This window comes from Molossus molossus, unplaced genomic scaffold, assembly GCF_014108415.1.
Source record: "Molossus molossus isolate mMolMol1 unplaced genomic scaffold, mMolMol1.p scaffold_m16_p_8, whole genome shotgun sequence".
Taxonomy (NCBI): domain Eukaryota; kingdom Metazoa; phylum Chordata; class Mammalia; order Chiroptera; family Molossidae; genus Molossus; species Molossus molossus.
In genome coordinates this window covers 106,590,221-106,612,977 of record NW_023425402.1, presented here as the reverse complement: position 1 = coordinate 106,612,977, position 22,757 = coordinate 106,590,221, and the positions used below count along the sequence as shown (strand labels likewise).

General features: G+C 41.4%; 1 protein-coding gene across 2 annotated transcripts in view; it reads right to left on the bottom strand.

Moving 5' to 3' along the window:
- Positions 1-12,915: 12,915 nt before the first annotated feature.
- The window catches only part of LOC118621136 (WT1 associated protein), a 29,581-nt gene continuing 19,739 nt past the window's right edge, over positions 12,916-22,757 (bottom strand). The window contains exons 6-8 of one of the 2 annotated variants that reach the window (XM_036248436.1): positions 21,482-21,660; positions 15,949-16,103; positions 12,916-14,172 (exon numbers count right to left, since the gene is read on the bottom strand). In XM_036248436.1, the coding sequence (XP_036104329.1) occupies positions 13,589-14,172; positions 15,949-16,103; positions 21,482-21,660 (918 nt within the window). In that variant the 3' untranslated portion in view covers positions 12,916-13,588. Of the gene's footprint in view, positions 14,173-15,948; positions 16,104-20,438; positions 21,268-21,481; positions 21,661-22,757 lie in introns of those variants that run through there. The other variant, XM_036248437.1, reaches the window with a different exon arrangement.

The following is a 22,757-nucleotide window of genomic DNA, read 5'->3' as shown; positions in this document are numbered from 1 at the left end:
GACAGTGAGCTACAACATTCCCCCCTTTTTCTTGAGAGTGGATCAAACCATCGATTCACAATTGTCATGGGGAGACAATCTCTAGTTGGATTGTGTTAAGACCCTAAGTTTTATTGATTATACTCTCTCTCTGATGAAGGCTAGGAGTCTATTAATTAGGATGGGTTTACAAGTTATTCCGATTAATAATAACAGTAGGGGCCCTGCTATAGCTGAAATCAGGGATGTTAGCTATGGTGACTAATTAAATAAGTTTTCATATTAATTATGGGAGACCTGTTCTCCTTTTCTTAGCTTCTTTGTCTTAGAATTTGGATGCTCTGTCTGATTATACCTGAATGGTTGGCATAGAAATAGCAGGTTTCACCTAAGGCTGCATATAGACCCTCTTCTGGTTGACATTTCTTAAAGATTTTTTTTAAATGTTTTATTTCTAAGTACCCAGTTACACTGGGGTCTAGATCTATAAAGATTCCCCTGTACAGTTATAATCAGAAAAATTAGAGTCCTAATAAACGTAAGAGTCTCATTTTAAGGGATCTGGAGAGGTCTGCACCATTCATTCTGCTTTTTCTGCCTTCAACCAGGAATGATGCAGCTAGACCGGGATGCCGTTGACCTTGATAGCCGTTGGTGAAGGCAGGATGACAGTGTATGGTCCCTTCCAGGCCAGAGTTAGTCCTTGGATGGTGAATTTCTTTATTTGCATCGAGTCCCTGGCTGGAAAGGGTGCACAGAGTCTGAGGTGGGCACAGGCAGGGCATCGCAGATGTGTTTATGGATGGCCTTCTGGGCAGACTGCAGGGCCTGTAAGAACTGTAAGAGGGCGAGGGGAGCAGAGTGGTCCAGTTTTCACCGGTTTCTAAAGTAAATTTGGTTAAGGTTTCCTTTAAGGTCCTGTTCATGCGCTCTATCTACCTGGAACTCTGTGGGCAGTAAGCACAATGGAGCTTCTAATTTATATTTAATCCCTTAGAGATATCCTGTGATATCTTTGCTATTAAGGCGGGGTCATTGTCTGATCTAAGGGTCAGGAGTAGCCTAAACCTGTTATTCCCTTTATTACATCCTAGACTGTTATAATATTAGTAGGGGCAAGTTCTCCCCTCTCAGTGTCTTATCTTCTTCCCTTCCTGAGTAATCCTCTACTGTCCTGTCTTCCTGTAATATGTATGCCCCTCTCTTTCTTCTTCCTATCTTTTTATTTTCTCTGCATAATCCTTCTTCAACTTACATAGACTCTCTGTGACTTTTCTAGTCCCTCCCCTGACATGAACCTGAGAGCTTGCTCAATCTATCTGCTGTCTGCATATCCCCCAAGACTTTTTCTTTTCCTCCCTATTTAGACCTATATATTCCTGCTTCCTTCTATCTTTTCCTTTTCCCTGTGACCTTATTGGACATTATCTGCCTCCCAGGAGTTCAGTAAGCTTGGTGTAACCTAAGAGGGTAGGCTGGTGCAGCTGGTTGACTAAAGTCCGACCTAGAGCCTCTGGGACCAACAATCTCCCAGCAGGCAGTGTCTATTATTCGTTGATTTTCTTTATGACTTGTTTCTGCTCAGTTAAGTCATTTTCTGACCCAGTGTAAGTAGGAGTCAGAGGTGAACTTGGGTTTGGTGTGGTAACTGATATCTGGAGAGGTCCCCACTGGTTTTAGGGCCACATGTTGATCTTCCTTATTTGCAGCATGGTTTCCCCTTGTCTCATCAGAGAGCCTGGATTAGGGCTATGAGTTCAGCCCATCGGGCTGAAGTTCCCCTACTTAATGACATGGTCCAGAGTTACTACTGTTGCCCCGGCATACCTGATATCTTCCTGGACATAGTTGCTCCCGTCCGTGAACAATACCTCATCTGATGATGGCAGTGGGTCATCCCTGAGGTCTGGGCGGCCATCTGCAGTGTCGATTGCCTCCAGGCCGTCCTGCAGAGGTTATTCCGGGTCATCATCTGGAGGCAGGCTGGCAGGATTGATGGCCAACGTCTTGTGGAACTTGATGCGGGGTCTGGCTTGGAGTGGCAGTGGCCAGCAATTAAATGATCTCTGGAGGAGATCACGTCCGAGTAGGGGGTATGGGCACTCCGGCAGGAACAGAAACAAATGAGTTACAGTATTTTCCCCAAGGTCTATAGTCCTCTTTGAAGTCCAGGGGTAGGTTAGGGCCCCATTGGCTCGGTCAAGACTGAGTCTGCTGCACCAGTGTCTATTAGGAAACTAACTAGTTTATCCCCTATTATTTAGTATTATTCTGGGTTTCAGAGGGCTCAGTTGGAAGGAGCCCTAGCCCTGTCATTTTCCTAAATTAAGTACAGCATTTTATTTTGTTTTTCTATACCTGACTTTGTCTTTGTCTTTTCTATTCCTAACTGGGACCTAGGCCTGTGGTCCTGACCCTTCCTTATATTTCCCTTCCTAGGGTGACCCTATTCTATGTGCCCTGTTTCTCTTAAGGCTGCTATTACTACCTTTGCTAATTCAGCCAATTGGGCCAATAGGCCTTACAGGGGAACACGGTGAAAAGTGTTCTAAGGAAGCCCTTCCCCCGACAGTATTTGGGTCCTACCGTGGGCAGAGGAATGGGAACATTTCCTCTGACCCCAGGTTTACAAAAGGACACAGGAAAGGGGAGCAATGTCTTAACATTGTTTACACGGGGCAGAGTGTTTTTTTTTAACTCTCTAAGAGAATTTTGTGTCCATGCCTGGGATCCCTAAAGTTCAGAGAAGCCTGTTGGAAACTAGTTGCTGTCAAACCCGCTGTGGATGAGCAGCCCGGGCTGGCATTTCAATGGTTAAACAGTTTGCCTGTGAGAATATTATTAAGCCTTGCAGAGAGGCATTGAGACCTCATCATAAAGAAGCTAGTGCATCCGAACACATCTATATCCATTCAGACATTGGGTCCCCCTATACACAGGGGACACAGCAACTGAGGCTCTGAGAGAAGCCTGCCCTGCCGACAAGGCAGGGGAAAGCGGCAAAGAATCATCTTTTTTTATTCCTTTATGTCAATTTTTATTTTCCATTATTCATAAATCTTAAATCTTTATTATTTTTATAATTTTCTTGTCATAAAGCCCTTCTCAGGTGGAGACCCAAGTACATTAGAGATGTCATTTTATTCATGCTATAGTAACTATAGCTCAGATTTATTTATTTATTTATATGTGAGTACATTATCGTACCATGAAAGAAAAAACTTTTTTAGTTAAACTAAAAAGAGCCTGATCTTTAGGCCTCTGGGGCTCAATTATGTTCTTTCTTTAAATAATTCAAGCATGACTTTACAAAATATATTATAAGCCCCTTTAAAGTGAGGACTGTTCGCATAACCCACAGCGTTAGCAGAGACCCACATATAAGAGGCATCTGTGCATCTGCTAAGTGAACAAATAATCACTCTTAGTAGTGTGTATGCCCTTGCATTTGGAGTGTGTTGTCCTCTTATCTATTTCAGTGAGGAAACAGACTGTGTTAAGCCATCTGCACTGATTTGATTTCCTTTTATAAGGAGAGAACATAAATCTTTGAGGAATTCCAGGTCTTATTGGAATGACTCAAAACTAATTCCAGGTCAAGAAAAAGTTTCTTAAAATTTGAATCCTGGAAAGGTTGTCAAACATATTTGACCAAAAGATTATATAGTATTATATATATAATTAAATAGTATTCAATTATTTATTTAAAGTGACAATGACAAATGTTAAACATAAACATAGGTCAGTGAAACTTCAGTTCTTATGATTTAAAAATGGCTCTTTAAGGAATCAAGTACTTGATTAACATAACATAAAACCATTTCAATAACATATATATAACTTTTGCTTTCCAGGCAAATATTGGGAAAAAAATGTTTTCCCCTTTTAACAGGCTGAAAAAGAACCAAATAAATTCTATATTAATTTATTTTATTTATAATTTCTTTCTAAGATTTCTCTTAACAAATCTTTTAACTTTCATAAACCTTTTTATCTAGTCTGAAATAACCAGTTTTAGAACAATTTTAAAAATATATATATTTCTATATCTTATATTTTCCTTTATTAAAACTATATAATTTCTTTTTAACCTAATCTGAACTTTTAACTTTTAGAAATGTTGAATATTTTTTCTTTTTTTGACAAGTACAAGTAATTAACATTCCTCTGATTAGCAAATATATTCATATTTTCAATAGACATTTTTTGAATCAATAGATCATTAACAGATCTAAATTCATCTTCTAGCTTTTCTGTAATAAGAACCCAAAGTAGGCAAACTCAGTTTAATTGACATTTTAGTATACCTCAAGGGGGTCCTGAAGGATGGGATAGAATTTCCTAGGGGCTGGGAGGAGTTAACTGTCCTTCAGGACAGGCGGAGGCATTGTTAACAAAACTTTTTTCCTTTCATTTGAACCTCCGGACACTGACATTTCTAATCCAAATATTAATGTATACCTTTGATCAGGGTGGGGAACCCCGTACATAACGGACCTCACAGCAAACAAAAGATTCAAGTCAAAAGACCCTTCGGATGGCTAATTAACTCGGAATGTTGGCCACTCCAACTCACAGAGGGTCCGGAGGACCCCAGGATCGGCTGGTGTTCTGTAGCCTTGGGATCTCCTGGAAAAGTCAGAAAAGTTAGCAAGAATGCATTCAAGGGGGGGGGGTATGGGGCGTTGACGGTCCTTGTCTCATCCTGCCGAAAGCAAAACAGTTAGAGCAGCAGAGAACACGGAACACAAATAGACAGACAACCGCGGTCAAAACACAAAATACTAATTTCAGAACAGACGCACCCGAAAGTGCCAGATGGAAACCCACCAGGCCTCCTGCACCCGAAAGTGCCAGACGCACCCGAAAGTGCCAGATGGAAACCCACCGGGTCTCCTGCACCCGAAAGTGCCAGACGCACCCGAAAGTGCCAGATGGAAACCCACCGGGTTTCCTGCACCCGAAAGTGCCAGATGCACCCGAAAGTGCCAGATTAAAACAGATTGGTACCAATTTCAGAACAGATGGAAACCCACCGGGTTTCCCAGGTCAGGAGTCGGCGTCCCGACCCTGAGGGGGAAGTGCGGTTGAGCGGCGTCCCGCCCGCAACAATCCCAGAACGCTCCGGAGCTACCGAACAGAAAACAGATGGAAGGGGAAATCCCTTACCCAGATCCTCGAGGCTGAAGTCTTAGTCCGAATTAGCCGAATCAAAGCCAGAACGAATGTAGGTGCGGAGGGCGAGGAGGCAGCCCTCCGCGTAGTCTGAGGAGGTCGACCCCACGGAAAAGGGGGACCTCACGGCTGATCTCACTGGGGCCTCCAAATGTTGTAACCCAGGAGATCAACCACACTCAGACTCCATTTTTCAGTTTTGGGGGATGTTTTATTACCTGCGCAGGGACTGCAGCCAACCTACACAGAGGAGAACTGCAGCCCCGAGCTCAGGGGGAGGGTTGCTTATATAGGGCAGGGGTCATTCAAGAGTTTAGCAGAGCAAGCAAGCTGCTTGTACAGAAGCGGAGGCAGTTAGCGATAAGCAGGAGGGAACGGAGGGGGGAGGGAGCTGAGGCGAAAGGGAACTGGGTGAACTGGGTCAGCATACATCTGTCCTGTTATTCATTCCATTATCCAAGTTTTAAAAACTAACAAATTCGAGACAGATATCAGCGGTCAGTCAGGTGCAATACACACATGTTGAACAGTTACAGTTTTATGGGGTAAAGGGAGCTTCAGTTTCTCCCTATCCGTTTCTTTACAGAGCATGCAGGACACTCTGGCCTTGGGGCCGTTTCTGTCCTCCCTTTTCTTGAAGGATGTTGCTTTTCAAATTCCCAGTGAAGGTCAAACTCTAGTTAATTTTTATGGGGCTAAAGCCCTCTATAACATTCCCCATTGTTCATCTTGCTGTCTCTGAGGTTGTTAATTAGGGCAGCTTAAAGACAAGTTGGATTCTAAGGACAGTGAGCTACAACAGCATCACCATTCTTGACTACTGACCTGCCCCAAACTTCTGGCTTGCGGAAAAGCTCATTTCTGCCAAATTCAAGGTGTTTCAATGAACTCATGAACTCGGCAGTGTTGCATTTCCGGTCGCGACGTTTCTGTTTGGGAGAGAGGTGTTGTTATTTTAACTTGGAGTCAGTGAAAGGTCCCACCCGGCACTGGAATCCCCAAGGTGAGACTGTCCGTGCGACCCCCAGGGCAGGCCCGCGCCCCCTCTGCTCTGTGATTTTGTTCTGGCTTCCAAGTCCCCGCGCACGTGGCCCGGCGCCCGGAATCATCAGTCCCATTAGAGGGCTACTTTGGGTCTCCACTGTGCAGGCCCGCGGAAGCACTGCGCCTTGTCAGGATGGCACCAAGCCTTTCTTACCTGGAAGATCAGGCCCCGGGGAAGCCCCTGAGTGTTGGTGTCCCACCAGTCAAAAGGATTGCCTCTGCCCTGGCCAGTTTGGCTCAGCGGTGAGAGCGCGGCCTGCGGTCTGGAGAGACCCGGGTTCGGCTCCCGCTAAGGGCACGTGCCTCGGTTGCAGTTTGTCCCCGGCCCTGGTTGGTCGTGAGGGTAGCAGCCACTCGATGTGTCCCTTTCACGTCCATGTTTCTCTCTCTCTCTCTCTTCCTCTCTCTCCCTCCCACTCTATCTGAACAAAAAATGGAAAAATGTCCTGTCCTCGGGTGAGGATAAAAATTAATTAAATAAATAAATAAATAAATAAATAAATAAATAAAGGATTGCCTCTGGCCCGGCGGGTGTGGCTCAGTGGTTGAGCATTGACCCTGCACCAAGAGGTCACCACTTCAGGTTGTGGGCCCCATCCCCAGTGGGGGGCATGGAGGAGGCAGCCAATTGATGTTCTCTCTCATCAATGTTTCTCTCTCCCTCTCTAAAACCAATAAAGAAAAAAAAAAAAAGGATTGCCTCCCGCTGACAGTTTGCACAATCTGAAGGAGAGGGACATCTGATAACGTGGGTCACTCTTCTGTTTAAAACCCTTTACACCTGTCTGTCCCAGATTGGTCAAAGTTCAAAATCTTTTATTTTGGGGGGCGGGGGTATGTACCCCTAGCGGGAACCAAACCTTGGACTCTCTGGTCCACAGGCCGATGCTCCAACTGCTGAACCAAACCGGCCAGTGCCAAAGTTCAAAACCTTTTAGAGCCCTGTAGGAACCTGAAAATGTGGCCCCCCCCCCCCACTCACTTTCCAGCCCCAGCTCTGGCTGTTTTCCTCTGGACACCTCATAGTCTAGTCTCCCAGACAGAAATCTGGCTTTGTCTTATTCTCTCTAGCACCTAGGACAGTGTTGGATATGCGGTAGGAATTTAACCAATGCTTATCAAATGGTAATGAATTTTCTTTTTTTTTAATTTTTTTGTTCTTTTTATTGATTTTTTTTTAGAGAGGAAGAGAGAGATAGAAACATTGATGAGCCCTGGCTGGTTTGGCTCAGCAGTCCAGAGAGACCCGGGTTTGGTTCCCGCTAAGGGCACTTACCTCGTTGCAGTTTGTCCCCTGCCCTGGTTGGTCATGTGGGTGGCAGCCACTCAATGTGTCCCTTTCACATCGACGTCTCTCTCTCTCTCTCTTTCTCTCTCTTCTTCTCTCTCCCTCTCTTCTCTCCCTCTCTCTCCCTCTCACTCTATCTGAACAAAAAATGGAACAATATCCTTGGGTGAGGATTAAAAAAAAAACAAGAAACATTGGTGATCGAGAACATCAATTGGCCGCCTCCTGCATGCCCCCTACTGGGGATTTGGCCCATAACCTGGGCATGTGCCCTGACTGGGAATCAAACCAGAGACCTCTTGGCCACTGAGCCACACTGACCAGGCTGAATTTTCTTTTAAAATGTTTTTATTGATTTTTTATAGAAACATTGATCAACTGCCTCCTGCATGCCCCCTACTGGGGATCAGTTGAGCCTGCAACCTGGACATGTGCCCTGACCTGTAATCAGACCAGGATCTCTGTCCATGGGACTACACTCAGTCCACTGAGCCACACCAGCCAGGCTGTTAAGAATTTTCATGATTATCATCTAAAAGTTTTAACAATCCCCAGGGCTGCATGAAGCCCTATATGGAAAGGTTACAATCAGCAACAGATATGGAGATTTACAAGTACCAAACTTGCCCTGGCCGGTTTGGCTCAGCGGTTAGAGCGTCGGCCTGCGGTCCAGAGAGACCCGGGTTCAGTTTCCGCTAAGGGCATGTACCTCGGTTGCAGTTTTTCCCTGGCCCCGGTTGGGGTCATGTAGGTGGCAACCACTCAATGTGTTTCTCTCACATCGATGTTTCTCTCTCTTCGTCCCTCTCTCCCTCCCGCTCTATCTAAAGATAAATGCAAAACTGTCCTCAGGTGAGGTGAGGATTAAAAAAAAAAAAAGACAAGTACCAAACTTGATAAGCTCAGGGGAAGCCAGCATGGCAGGCCTTACAAACTCGAGACCAAAAGTAATCGCATAGGATGGTCTGAATATAAAAATTCCTAACAAAAAGCAGGTCATGCCCTGGCCAGTTTGCCTCAGAGGTTGAGCATCGGCCTGTGGACCAGAGTCCTGGGTTCGGTTCCTGCTAGGGGGACATACCACACACACACAAAAAAGCAGGTCATGACAGGTAGTCACATTGTAGGCCTGTAGCTTCCTTGACAAAGGTCATTCTTTACCTTAAGTGAGACTGTCTTGTTATTTTTACACCTAAAATAACATGCCCTTGGAATATCAGAGTAATCCCTTTTACAGACCCCTCAAGTTACACCCACCACACCAGAGCAGGACACCACAGAACCCCTCATTGTCATCCTGTTCCCTGAACACCATCTCTATGTGCTGAAAATATTGTTAAGTATCCTGTAATGTAAAAGAAGTATTTGTCTATTTTGTTTTTTATGCAATCTGAAACGTCCCTGCTTTGCTTTCTCCTGCTTCGCTAATCTGCCACCAGTGAATTTCATGTAACTCCCTTGTCTCCTTCGCTGACTGTAATGTATAAAAATAAGCTGCAGAACTGCCATGCTCTGGAGCATCGTCAGTCCTTTGAGATTCTGCTTTCTAGCAGCTGTCAGTTTGGTTCAAATAAACTCGTAAAAATTCTCTACAGGTCTGGACGCTGCTTCCATTGATACAAGTGTTTGAATAATCAACGTCAATCCCCAACTGTCACTATTGGTAAGGCGTGTTTGAGTACCAGGTAAACACTTGGGTGTGATAATCAAGGAGGGCTGGAATTTCATGGTTATTACAGGGACTTGATACATTTCAGCCCTTTCCATGAATCCAGTTATGGTGATTGATTTCCAATATCCATTTTACTCCATATAATTAGCCTTAGCCTTGGCCAATAAACATGTGACCCAGTCTTTGCCACCAAAGTAGGAAGGTTGTGGAGGGTAGTAGATCCTTTTCCCTTTGGACAATGTGGTATCTGGGTGTGAGGCCTGTAACTGCTGGACCCACCTTGTTTTTTATCCTCACCTGAGGACATTTTTCCATTTTTTTGTTCAGATAGAGTGGGAGGGAGAGAGAGGAAGAGAAAGAGAAACATCAATGTGAAAGCGACACATCCAGTGGCTGCCACCTGCACCGGGGACAAACTGTAACCGAGGTACGTGCCCTTAGCGGGGACCAAACCCAGGTCTCTCTGGACCGCAGGCCGACGCTCTAACCGCTGAGCCAAACTGGCCAGGGCAGGACCCACCTTTTGAGCAGAAAGGGAGCCAGCATGACCAGGAGGCCAGAACACCCAGGACAGCAGAGATGCAAAGAACTACAGCTTTGACGGTATCTTTAATGCCGGCCGTAGAGTCCACTCGACCTCTCAACTTCCAACTACGAAACAAATTTTCCTCATTGTTTAAGCAGCTTGAGTTAAGGAAGCTGTTGTTACAAGCAACTGAATCCAGGCTGACTTCTTGGTAGGAAGTTGAGATTTTTACATGTTTGGTAAATAAAGGAGAAACAACCTAATATGCTAGCAAGGGATGGTTTTCTAGAGGCTATGCAGCTTGTTGAGAACACGTGCAAGAGACTTTGTCATGATATCTGGCCAGTGTGGCTCAGTGGTTGAGCGTTGACCCATGCACCAAGAGGTCACCAGTTCGATTCCCGGTCAGGGCACATGCCCAGGTTGTGGACCAGATCCCCGTGTAAAGCATGTTGGAGGCAGCCAATCAGTGTTCTCTCTCATCAATGTTTCTCTCTCTCTCTCCTCTCCCTGTGCCTCCTCCCTCTCTCTCTCTAAAAATCAATAAAGTAAATAAAAATAAAAAGAGACTTTGTCATGAGACTATGGAGGGAAAATCTGTTGACAAGCCTAGGGATTCCCCTAAAAAGCTTTCAAGTGGATTGAAAACTCGTTTGGTCCTGGGAACCTACACTAAGACTTTGAAGAGATATGTGGATGGGTCAAATAAACTAGAGAAGATAACGGTAACACAAGCCCCAGGTGTGAGGTAGTGAAGAGGAAAAAGCTTGGATGGCAGTGATTTCTCTAGGAGAGATGCTCGGGTCTGACCTCGTAATGGCATCAGCGGTCCTTCCCAAGAACCCAGCGGCACCTGAGTTCACCTGTCAGTTTCCAGCATGTACATACTCAACAGATGTCAAAACAGGCTAAGGCATTTTCTACTGCCTTCAATTCTCTCTGGAATAATGTTCAAGAAGAAACATTCAAACTTTCTTACTTTATCTTGGACTTTATCCAAGTTGGCTGTCCTTTAAAAATTAACCTTCTTTGGCAGTATTCATCAAGCTTTTGCCAAAGTCTGGGCTTCTCAGTTTCCGAGACAGCTAAAGAGTGCTTTGCATTCCCACTTGGCCTGCTTGAGAAGTAATGCACTTTCAACAGAGGAAGTCAACACAGGCAACTAGCTTTTCTCTTGTACACCAAAGGTATCACAATCCATTTCATTAAAGCCACTATCTTTTCTCTTCCAGTGGAAACTAACCAAACAATAATTTACATTTGGAGTAGTTTGAACAAGGAAGATGGTCTGTCATCAAGGCTAGAAGTTTATTTTGAGATCACAGTAATGGCTAACATTTACTGAGCTGGCACTATGTCCTTGGCACTGTGGTAAGCACTTTTTGTTTTTTCCTTTATTGATTTTGAGAGAGAGAAGAAGGGAGAGGGAGAGAGAGAGAGAAACGTCAATGAGAACATTGACTGGCTGCTTCCTACGTGCCCCCCACTGGGGATCAGGCCCACAACCTGGGCATATGCCCTGACCAGGAATCGAACCGGCGACCTCTTGGTGCGTGGGTCAGCGCTCAACCACTGAGCCACACCGGCTGGGCTGTGGTAAGCACTTTCTGTGTATTAATTCATTTAATGCACTCTTTACCGGGAAAAAGTGAGCCACAGAGAGATTAAGTAGCTTGCCCAGTCCATGAAGCAGATAAGGGGTAAAGCCAGGATTCAAACCCACTAGCTCTAGAGGCCTCTCTCAGCCTGGTTATGATTCCCATGTCTCATCGTAATCATACCAGCAAATAAAGCATCCAGTTCCAGAAATGAAGAATGTTGACTCTGCACAATCTTAAGTTCTCTCTGCCCAAGTTACTCATTCATTAATGCAGATTCAACAGAAGCATGACAATTGGTAAGGACACATAATAGGTCTATGCTAACTTTAGTCACATTTTATTAACAGTTGAAAAATTAATGCGCTATTGAATTGCACATCACCGAATGAAAAGAGAAATTTCATTTTTGTTTAAATTGAGCAAGTTATAAGAACATACGCAACAAAAAACAAAACCAAAGCCCACAGTACTTGATAAATAAAGGGAATATTAACTAGTATTTTACTATATACCAAAATGTTTATTGTTACCAAATTTATTCAGCTTTGTATAGGCTTTTTTATTTATCTGAACACTGCCAAAAGGTGAAGACAGGAAGTTTAGTACTTTACACCATACAAGACCAGATATACAAGCCAGTTAAACAAGCAAACACACAGGAGTTACTTTCAAATAAGCTGTACCTCTGTTTCATAACTACACTTCCCAGGTTCCTTGATTATATTAATAGTATCTAAAAAAAAAAAAAAAGAATTTGCTTTCAGCAAATCACATTTCTATCACAATCATGAAAAGCTATAGATTCTATAGCCTTCAATGCTATAGACCTTGATACTCAAAGTTTCAAGTAACAAAGCAAATTGAGTCTTACATCTTAAAAACATTTTCTTCATTCTAACACCCCAGAGTCTTACTATGTAATAGCAGACATGTTAAATAGTATAAATCAGTATCATTTGTCCAATGTTTTGAAACAAACATCACTGACTACACAGAAAACGTAATTACTGTACCTGAAATTATTTCACAAAAACAAAGTCTGCTTTTCAATGACAATCTAACAAAGGTTGACTATTTTCTACTTTATACTATTCTGTATTATTTTATAACATCTATAAGAAACATCGATGAGCTGCCTCCTGCCTGTACCCAGACTGGGGATTGAACTGGTGACCTTTTGGTGCACAGGATGACGCTCCACCAACTGAGCCACACCAGCCAGGGCAACAAGGCATACTTTTTTGGTTGATGTTGTTTATCTTCACGCGAGGATATTTTCCCATTGATTTTTAGAGAGTGGAAGGGAAGGAGGGAGGGAGAGAGAAAAATCAACGTGAGAAAGACCCATCAATTGGTTGCCTCCCACACACCCCAATGAGAGTGAGGGATCAAACCTATAACCCCAGTACATGCCCTTAACTGGGAGTCAAACCTGAGACTCTGGTCCGAGAGCTGATGCTCTAACCGGCCAGGGCAAGGCATACATTTTTAAAAAATTAAGTGCACAATCAAAATTGATGCATGAACTTAAGTTTCACCTTTGTAGTATGATACTGAAGGACAATGAGTAGAAATTAGGCAACTCAATGAAAATAAGTGCTAAACACACACAAGAAAACAAAACTAATGCAGCAATTACAGTAAAAATCTTTATTTACGTTTGGTCAGTACAGGGAAGATATACTGGAGTCACAGAGCAATATGCATTAACAGGGTACAACAGTTCATAAAAACTGAGTAACTATGCACACAAATTTCTTAAACATTCAGTCACCTAAAGAGGAAATGCACAGATGTATGGTGGAAAAAAACTGTATCTAACACTGAAACTACCATAGGACTCCATCAACAAGTCCAACTCTTAGTGATAAAACTACTGTACTGAGCAAACCTGGCAGTCATAAACCCACATCTACTCTAACAAGTCTGAATGGTGCGTAAGCATAGTAACAGCATGAGTAAGAATGCCCTACACAGCACAGGGTCTAGATAGACACAGATTTATACAGACATCATTGTGTTATACTTGAAGGGAAGATTTCCATTTACAACTTCACATTAACTCATATAAAAATAACCTGACCCTACACAAAATGTCCTTTTAGCAACAAAGTAATTAACTGTTACAATTTCCAAAGTGGCAGAGGTATTGAAGCAAAGAAAGAAAAAGAGGAGAAAAACAAACAAACAAACAAAAAACACCCACCAAAAAAGGCAAATTGTGACAAAAGTATGCATTAATTTTCTGAATAGTATCCTCTCCCAAATTAAATGACACTGTATAAAAATTTGCTGGAAAAATATTACAAAACTGAACCCTGTACATTTACACTTGAGTCCAAGCCATTCTGAACGTGGCGGGAACCCGCAGTTCGGTTACCTTTCCCACTCACTGTTTTCTCCTCTTGAGGGTCATGATTGGAGTCTGTGTCATTTGAGTGGTGTGTGAGAGAGTTTTCACTGCCCGTGGGAGAGTCTACACTTTCATACCCCGCACTGAGTTGGTTTACGTAACCACTACCTCCTTTGCCAGTTCTCTCCTCTGAGCTGTTGGAGGCCTTATTACCATTCCCTGGAGAAGAAGGAAAGCCATCTTCGGTTGTGTCCCCCTCCCTGTGACATCCAGACCCAGACGTCCTCTGCCGGGAGGAACTGCCGTTGCTTGGTCCGTTGGCCAGCCGACTGCAGTCTTTACCTGGGGCCTCGGCCTGTCCTACAGGCTCAGAAGATGTAGTCCTGCTGGTACTGGGGGCTGGGGCTTGAGACTGCTGCTGTTGGTACTGAGCCAACTGCTGGCGGGTCTCCTTTAGTTGTTGCTGAAGAACTAGAATGGTACTCTGCATACCCTCTACTTCTTCGTCAAGTTGAATGATGAAGTCATTCAGTTCTGTGCAAAGGAGAGTCAAACCTACTTTAATATCTCTTATAGCGTATTTAAAAATATTTCTTATTGCCTGCCACAAAGCCAGGCAGTCAATAAATATTTAAGTGAACAAATACAATTCTAAAATTGATTTAAAAAATTTGCTTGGAATTATAAAATAGCTATTCAAGAACGAGTTTGTTTTGGGGCAAAGATAGATGCTTAAAATAAATATATTAAAGCAACCAAGTTTAAATTGATTCAAACCACCTAGCCATATACAACTGATTACAGCCCATAACATCTGCTCCATGTTTGTTTAACCCCTGGGCCCACATGCCTGGTCCTCTTACTCATCCTTTTAGCCAGCAATTGTTCTCAGGTCCATGGCAGGGTGAGCCCCTAGGGAACAGTGTGGTCCTCGACTCTAACACTCCAAAGAGGCCTAGGCTGTAACCAAGGGACTATTCCACATAAAAAAAAAAAAACAAAAAAACAAAAAGGGGGAGGGGAGGGAAGAGATAAACTAAAGAACTTATATGCATATATGCATAACCAATGGACATAGACAATACAGTAAAAGGGGGGAGGCGGATGGACGTGGAGGAGGTGTCAATGGGGGAAAAAGGAGAAACATCTGTAACAAAAATAAATTAATCAAATGAACAAACAAAAAAACACCCAGAGAAAATAACTCTTGAAAACTGATAGAACACAAATGTCCATTAAGTTCTAAAAACCTTTTCTTGGGGGGGGGCAGGCACTTCTCACTACTATACAAAAATCTCCCATTTACTATGTTTACAAAGAGTAAGAGCTAAGAACTATCAGTTAACAAGGTAGTTTTTAAAGATATATTTGACTACTGATCTTTGTAATGAATTGTCAGATATAGTAATTCACAGTTTAATTTTCAGAGTTTAGATATTTCCCTCACTATTAATCTTTCTCATAAAGAGGAGGAGTTATACTAGCTCCCCAAAAAGGATGGCAGCTGACATGTTTGGTTTGTCTTAGCATTATTTAAATATTATTATCCTATTCACTAAATAGGACCTCAACAGGTACAATCCATGATATACTTTTAGACCACTGGAAATATCCAAATACTTCCAAGATTTACAATTAGAGAAACTGGTTAAATGAAAATATTCTTGGTTTTTTTGTTTGTTTGTTTGTTTTTTTAGTACGTGCCCCCAGCGGGAAGTGAACCCGGGACTCTCTGGTCCGCAGGCCGACGCTCCAACCGCTGAGCCAAACCGGCCAGGGCGAAAATATTCTTGTTTTTAAGCACTCATCATAAATTTGTATACTATGTATTGCCTTAGTAATATAACAGCCTTTCTCTCACCAAATCCTGACCCCTGAAAAACAAAAACTTCTTATGGAATTTACACAATAAACAATCGAGAGAGTGGGGAGAAAACCACTACCATTAAATGGCTTTGTTTTGTTCATAATTTTATAGAACCATCAGCCAGAAATTAGAGAACCTAATCTGTAATATTTGTGCCAGGCAATTTTTGTGGTTTAAAAAAAAAGTTTTCCCCCCTTGTTATCGATTTTTAGAGAGAGGAAGGGAAAGGGAGAGAGTGATAGAAACATCGATGAGAGAGAACATCAACTGGCTGCTTCTTGCATGCCCCCCACTGGGGATCAGGCCCACAACCTGGGCATGTGCCCTGACCGGAAATCGAACTGGTGACCTCCTGGTGCATGGTAGATGCTCAACCACTAAGCCACACCAGCCGTTTTTTAAAGCCAGTGCAATGTTAACCGAACTTTCAAAAAACCCCTTACCATCCTGACTGCTTTTAAGCTCCTCACTATATTTCTTCTGTAAAGCCAACTCTGCTTCAAGTTGAGCAATACGTCCCTGGGACAGCTGCCTTCCAAGCTCTTGATTCTCCTGGATAAGCATTCGACACTTCGCCATTAACTTTTTGCCTGTTTGGCTGCAAAGGAAAGAGTCATCCATCACAAAATGAAGACAAAATAGTCTACAATCTTCTTTGCTTGCAATTAGTACAGTGATACAGGTAACAGGTACAGAACATGACTATGTCACAGCAGATGCCTCCCTGTAATTACCATCTTCTTCTCTGGAACACATCCATCTTCTGCTTTTCAGTAATTCTACCAATACAGCAGTAAAAATAAACCCTAAACCCAAAGTACCCCAATGGCCACTTTCTGTTGTTATTACATTAATAATTCTGAAATCTATTTTTATTCCAAATTATAATTTGAAATAGAAACAGGCGAGTTAAATAACACACCTCAGACATGACAATATTAATAAAACACTAAGGTGCTTAGCTTTGCCGAACAGAAAAGTTCTTGAAAAAATAAATGCAACATCACAAATGTACAATTCCTTAAAATACCTATGCATAAAAATCAGTACCTATAAATGTAAATGAGAGTACATTTATTCTTGCCAGAACAGCATTTAGTAAGGGTGCCTCTTATTAGGCAGTTCTACAAGAATGGCTATTGCATTAAAGGAGGTGTGTTCAGTAATTGCCTTAAAAACTTTTATAAAAATAGAGGCTTGAGACTATCTGATAATCAATCCCTCATTTAACTTCTTTATATGCTTTTGAACTATCTTAAAATATAATTTTATGTTTTTAAAAATTTAATATTGATATGTGGTTAAGATTTTATTTTTGTTATAAAAGATTATCCTGCCCTGGCCAGTTTGGCCCAACGGTTAGAACATCAGCCTGCAGACCGTAGAGTCCCGGGTTTGGTTCCCACGAAGGGCATGTACCTTGGATGCAGTTTGTCCCCAGCCCAGTTGGGGTTGTGTGGGTGGCAGCCACTCCATGTTTCTCCTCCTCCCCCCTTTCTCCCTCCCGCTCTATCTGAAGATAAATGCAAAAATGAGTTCTCGGGTGAAGATAAAAAAAAAAAAGGAAAAAAAAAAATTATCCTTAGGACACAAAAATAAAATTTGGGTTACTTATCAAAAATAATGGAAAAATTTCCAAATTAGAGTGCTACACTTTCACAAATTAGTTACCAAGTGCTAGTGTAACCTACTAAAGAACCTACATACATAATATAGCAACTGCAAAAAATACAACCAAAAGCTCTAAAAGGGTCTCTCAAAATTTTACTGTTTTTCTTTTTTTGATTGATTGATTGATTTGTTGGTACGTGCCCCTAGTGGGAACCGAACCCGGGACTCTCTGGTCCGCAGGCTGACACTCCAACCGCTGAGCCAAACCGGTCAGGGCTTTACTGCTTTTCTCTAGCCTCAGCAATAACAAGAGAAATGAGCAATAACAATAGAAATAATAACTTTTAAAGGGATCTGATTTGCCCGGGCCGGTGTGGCTCAATGGCTGAGCGTCGACCCATGCACCAAGAGGTCGCTGGTTCAATTCCCGGTCAGGGCACATGCCCAGGTTGTGGGCCCGATCCCCAGTGGGGGGCATGCAGGAGGCGGCCAGTCGATATTCTCTCTCATCGATGTTTCTGTCTTTCCCTCTCCTTTCCTCTCTCTCTAAAATCAACAAAGAAAAAAAAAAATAAGGGTCTGATTTAAATATAATTGTGATGTTACCTTTGAGACTTGGATAGGAAGTCTGCAATTCTTGTGATGGTGTTAAGTTCAGACTGACTTTATCGGTTAAAAAACAATTTTTGGGGGGCTGACATTTTCTATTTCTTCCTCCTTCTTTCAGTGAGGTTTTCGTTTACTCAATATATTATTTCAGAATGCATCTGGTCCTATTAATAAGCCTTAGAACTTTTAAAACGGGAGCACTTTGTAAATGATTCTCATTCTTTGACTCAAGTGTTGCAAGGTTCTTTCACTCAGAGCACTTGTTCTAACAATTTCCTTATGCTATCTGTGCTGAAGCACAGCCGGGGTTACTACTGCTCAGAGCCCAAGTGAAAGCCACAAGGCAGCACATGTTAAAGGTTTTATTCTCTACATGGCAACTTTATTAGCTACTGTTCTTGTTTGTCCCTACAGACAGCTCCCATTTCCCCTCAGTACCCTCAGACTTGAGCCTCCACTGAACCAGAGCTTAGGAAGCAAACGAGGAATTAGGAAATAGGCAGCCCTGTCAATCACACGGTGTTCCTTCCTCCCACTTTACTTCCTAGGTTCCGACAACTCTCTCTTGCAAAGTATGTAACATTAGTGTTTTCCAACTAACCTGAAAAATATTTTATATAAACTGAACGAAAATTAGAAAGAAAAAAAGATAAATATCAATAAATTTGTGACCTGACTTAATCTCCCAAAGTACCACAAATTCTAATGCATTGTTCCATTTAAGATGTCATACCCTTTTATAAATAAATGCACGCTCTAAGATAATCCTATCACTTCTAAAATTAATGCTTACTAAAATCTAAACATTCTGTAACTTTATGTCATTATACTAATTATGTCATGTTAAATTTGTGTTATGTTCATTATATCACAAAAACAAAAGAATTTTATTATAAGTAACTGTCTCTGGAATAATTTTTTTTTAACAACAAAAATCCAACCCATTCCTAAAATCAAATAATCCACAAAGGAAATATAATAGGAATTAGTTTCAGAAAAACAACGTATACAAAGAATGGGCACTGTACATTGCCTTGTTATCAAAGGAGCCAGGGCATCTTGGAGAAGTGTACACACAATTACTTAAATGGTTAAATGCAAACTGAAGACTGTCAAAATACTAAAATATACCCCTCTAAATACTCTAAAACATATGCATTGTCACTTGCATACAATATTTTAACTAGAGTGAAAAAAAAAATTTAGGGAATCTCTTTCAAAACGAAAATAGAATAGGAAAAAAACAAACAAACCCCACAATCAATTCTATTTTAATTATTCCAGACATAGTATTGATTATGTACTATTTCTTTCAAATTAATAATGTATTTATAGTACCTATAATACCTAGCTTGTAGCCTATTTTTTTCAGAGAACAAAAATCCATTCATAGGTGATTAAAATACACTAATACAATGGAAATATTACGTTACTGTTTAGAGCAAAGCTAAATGAACTGGGGGGAGAAAGGAAAAATGTCCAAGAGATAAAGTAGAAAACAAAAGCCAAAGCAGCTAATCATCTGTAGCATGTTCACATTTGCTTAAAACCAATATATAAAATGACTCTATGCATAGAGATTATCCTGATGATACCATCCAAGAAACTTTAACAGTGTCATTGCTGGTGGAGAACAGAACTGGGAAGGGCAAGGTCACATCCAGGAGTGACTCGCACTTTTCCTCTTCACCTTTCTTCAAGCTCTTTCAATTTTATTCATGCACGTGATTATCTTATTAATTAAAAATGATGGTTTTAACAGTAAGAAGAAAAAACCCCACAAACCCCAAAGTTACTGTTACCTAAATGCAAAGAAAGATGCTGGCTATATTTAAGTACATGTTAATAATACATTTCATAAATTATTTCTTTACCTACTAAAAATATTTAGGCCATTTCTACTGTGATCTTAAATGGCATAAAATATATACAAAAGCCTTAATGTGGGAACAGTATGTTAATTTCAAACAGATTTGGTCATTTACCCTTCAACCCCCACAAATAGAATTTCAGAAGCGGATTTCTTGCTGTAAAGTCACACAAACCACTTCTTCAACCCACCCTCTGGCCCCACAATTAGTTCCCTAAAGCATAAACATACATGATACTTACAATTGATTTGAATGATTAAGAGAGAACTTAAGTCACCCTTGTTAAAACTGCACTTAAATGTTGGAACAATCTGGAACATTTATCTTCACTCATCTTAGACTCCATTATCACCAAGAGAAAATTCGAATTGGTGACTTATAGAATGATCTGAAGAAAAAAATTCACCTCCAGGACTGGATGGAAGCATGAAGAAAATGCCTCATTTATCTAAATGATCAAATGAATTTGCTAGAAATGATCACTATACCTTTTTGCAATTCATAAAATGTCTCACTTAGACCAGCCCACAGTTCCAATACATTATTTCCCCAATCTTCTGGCAGGTACCCTGTGAAGTTGTCCCACATTAATTTCTACTTCAGTATCCAGGGACAAGGTGTCAGAAAGTACCAGTGTCAAGTCTCCTTGTCGTTTGTGATACCCAGCTGGGAAACAGAGGCACAGCCTTTCCCTTTCCTTTGAAGAGCACAGCAACAATTTTCCCAAAACCAATCTGCTCTCCACAGTCCGCCCGCCAAATCAAAATGTTAATGGTACAACAAAATCATCATAATATTCCTTGAACTTAAAAAAGAAAAAAAAAAAAAAAAAAAACCAACTATTTCAAGGCACATTTAATTTAATATCAAGAGTGTGATACAAAAGGCCGAAAATACAATGAAGGAACACATTCCCCCATTAACACCAATGACAATGCTCTTTCAACATGTGCCTGTTGAATGAAATGGGGATTTAATAAATTTCACTACTGAAAAAATAACGCAGTGAGTCTCATCACAGCCAATACCCTTATACAATCTAGTTGTGAAATGAATGTTTATAATGCTTCAAACAGTATAAACCTGAAGTTTGATACCACACCTTCATGTTTGTACAGTCCTTAATAAGATTATCTACAGTATTAGCAACCATTCAAAGAACAAACCATTGATAAATACCACATTGACTTAAGGCTCAATCAAGTAATAGAGAGCCCCAAACTAAATGGTTCAATATATGAACTACTTGTACTGTATCTATTATTTGATTCTGTTACCACTATTAAGTTGTTTCTTAGCAAATAAACCCTTTAAATGCAAAATTCACCTCATTTGAGTTTTGACCAAGAAGTTCAACAACAATCATGAAGTCCACAGTCTTATTGGCAAAACTGACACACAGTGTCTCTAAGTCACTGTGCTCAAGGTTAAGAGCGATGCATATTCCATTTTTCCATTTTACTGGAATTTTACATGTTCAATTCATGATTTTAAACCTCTAGGTTTTCATTCCTCCAAACTGTCTGAAGACACAGCGTGCCACAGACCTAAGACTTCTGTTTCTCCCTCTATTTTCTTCAAACAGAAACATTTCTCAAGTGTCTACATGTTCTAGAAGGGGAATTTTCGGAGGTGGCCACTTCTTCGGAACAGTCCGACGCCATCAAGCCTCTGAAGCAGGGGGGGGGGAGAGAAAAAAGCTGAAACACAAGGTTCATCTGGTAAGTTTGACATTAACCATTACAAGCTGGATAGTATAAGAATGTGGCTTTTGGCTCAAAAAGTCTGAGTCTTGGTGTGGAAACGAGTACTTGGCTGTCCCACCACAGCTTTCTCGTAGTGGGACTGTCAGGGAAGTCTTGACTGGGGAGTATGATTTGTTTACCTATCAGGCGTAAACTTCCAGGCACTCAGTTCATTTTGGGCTTGTTCCAGTTTGTCTTTAGTCTGTTCCAGTTCACCTTTCATTTTTAGGAAAAATAAGTTGATCGCGGGGTCTACCATTGTTGATCTCAGTTGGGCGACACTGGGCTGCTGGACTTGCTTGAGGTACTGGATTTGAGTCTGTGCAAACCAAAAGAAACAATTACTACCAAATAAAAGGAAACACATAAAAGGGTGGGGTAAAACCCCTTTCATTCACTGGATTTACCAACTTGTTTATTAAAACCCTCTCTCTTTGGCCCTGGCCAGTTTGGCTCAGCGGTTAGAGCGTCCGCCTGCGGTCCAGAGAGACCCGGGTTCGGTTTCTACTAAGGGCATGTACCTCGGTTGCACTTTGTCCCCAGCCCTGGTTGGGTCATGTGGGTGGCAGCCACTCGATGTGTCCCTTTCACGTCGATGTTTCTCTCTCTCTCTCCCTCCCACTCTATCTGAACAAAAAATAGAAAAAATGTCCTCAGGTGAGGATAAAAAACAAACAAAAAAAACCCTCTCTCTTTGATCTTAAAATCCTCTAGAAAAAGTAAAAAATAAAAACTATTTAAAATTATCTATATAGCAATTAAGGCTATTCGATTGCATTTCCATACGTGGAACCTGTACATAAAGAAATCTCACTTTGCAACTAAAACAGTAAAGAACCCCCCCCCAAACTGTTATATATTTATTAAAAATAGTAGGACCCACTGGACCAATGCCAAATTCAAAATATTAATTATAGTCCGGCTGGTGTGGCTCAGTGGTTGAGCATCGACCCATGCACCAAGAGGTCACCAGTTTGATTCCTGGTCAGGGCACATGCCCAGGTGGTGGGCCTGATCCCCAGTGTGAGGCACGCAGGAGGCGGCCAATCAATATTCTCTCTCATCGATGTTTCTCTCTCTCCCTTTCCCTTCCTTTCTCTCTAAAATCAATAAAGAAAAAAAATTAATTATATGGAACTACAGTGCTTTACTCCTTCAAATTTGTGCCTATGGAAGTTACTTTATGTACAATATAAATCCCTTAAAAACACACCAGGTACAAGATTATAATTTAAAACACCCATTTCTAGATTTAAAAATATGTAGTATTTACATTTACATGAGTTGGCATTACTTTATAAACAGCACCTTAAGTAAAAATAAATTATATGTTTACTTTTTTCCCTTTGGAATAGGTCTGAATCAAAGAATTGTAAAGGTGGAAGATGACTGACCTAGTCGAAACTGCTTCTATTT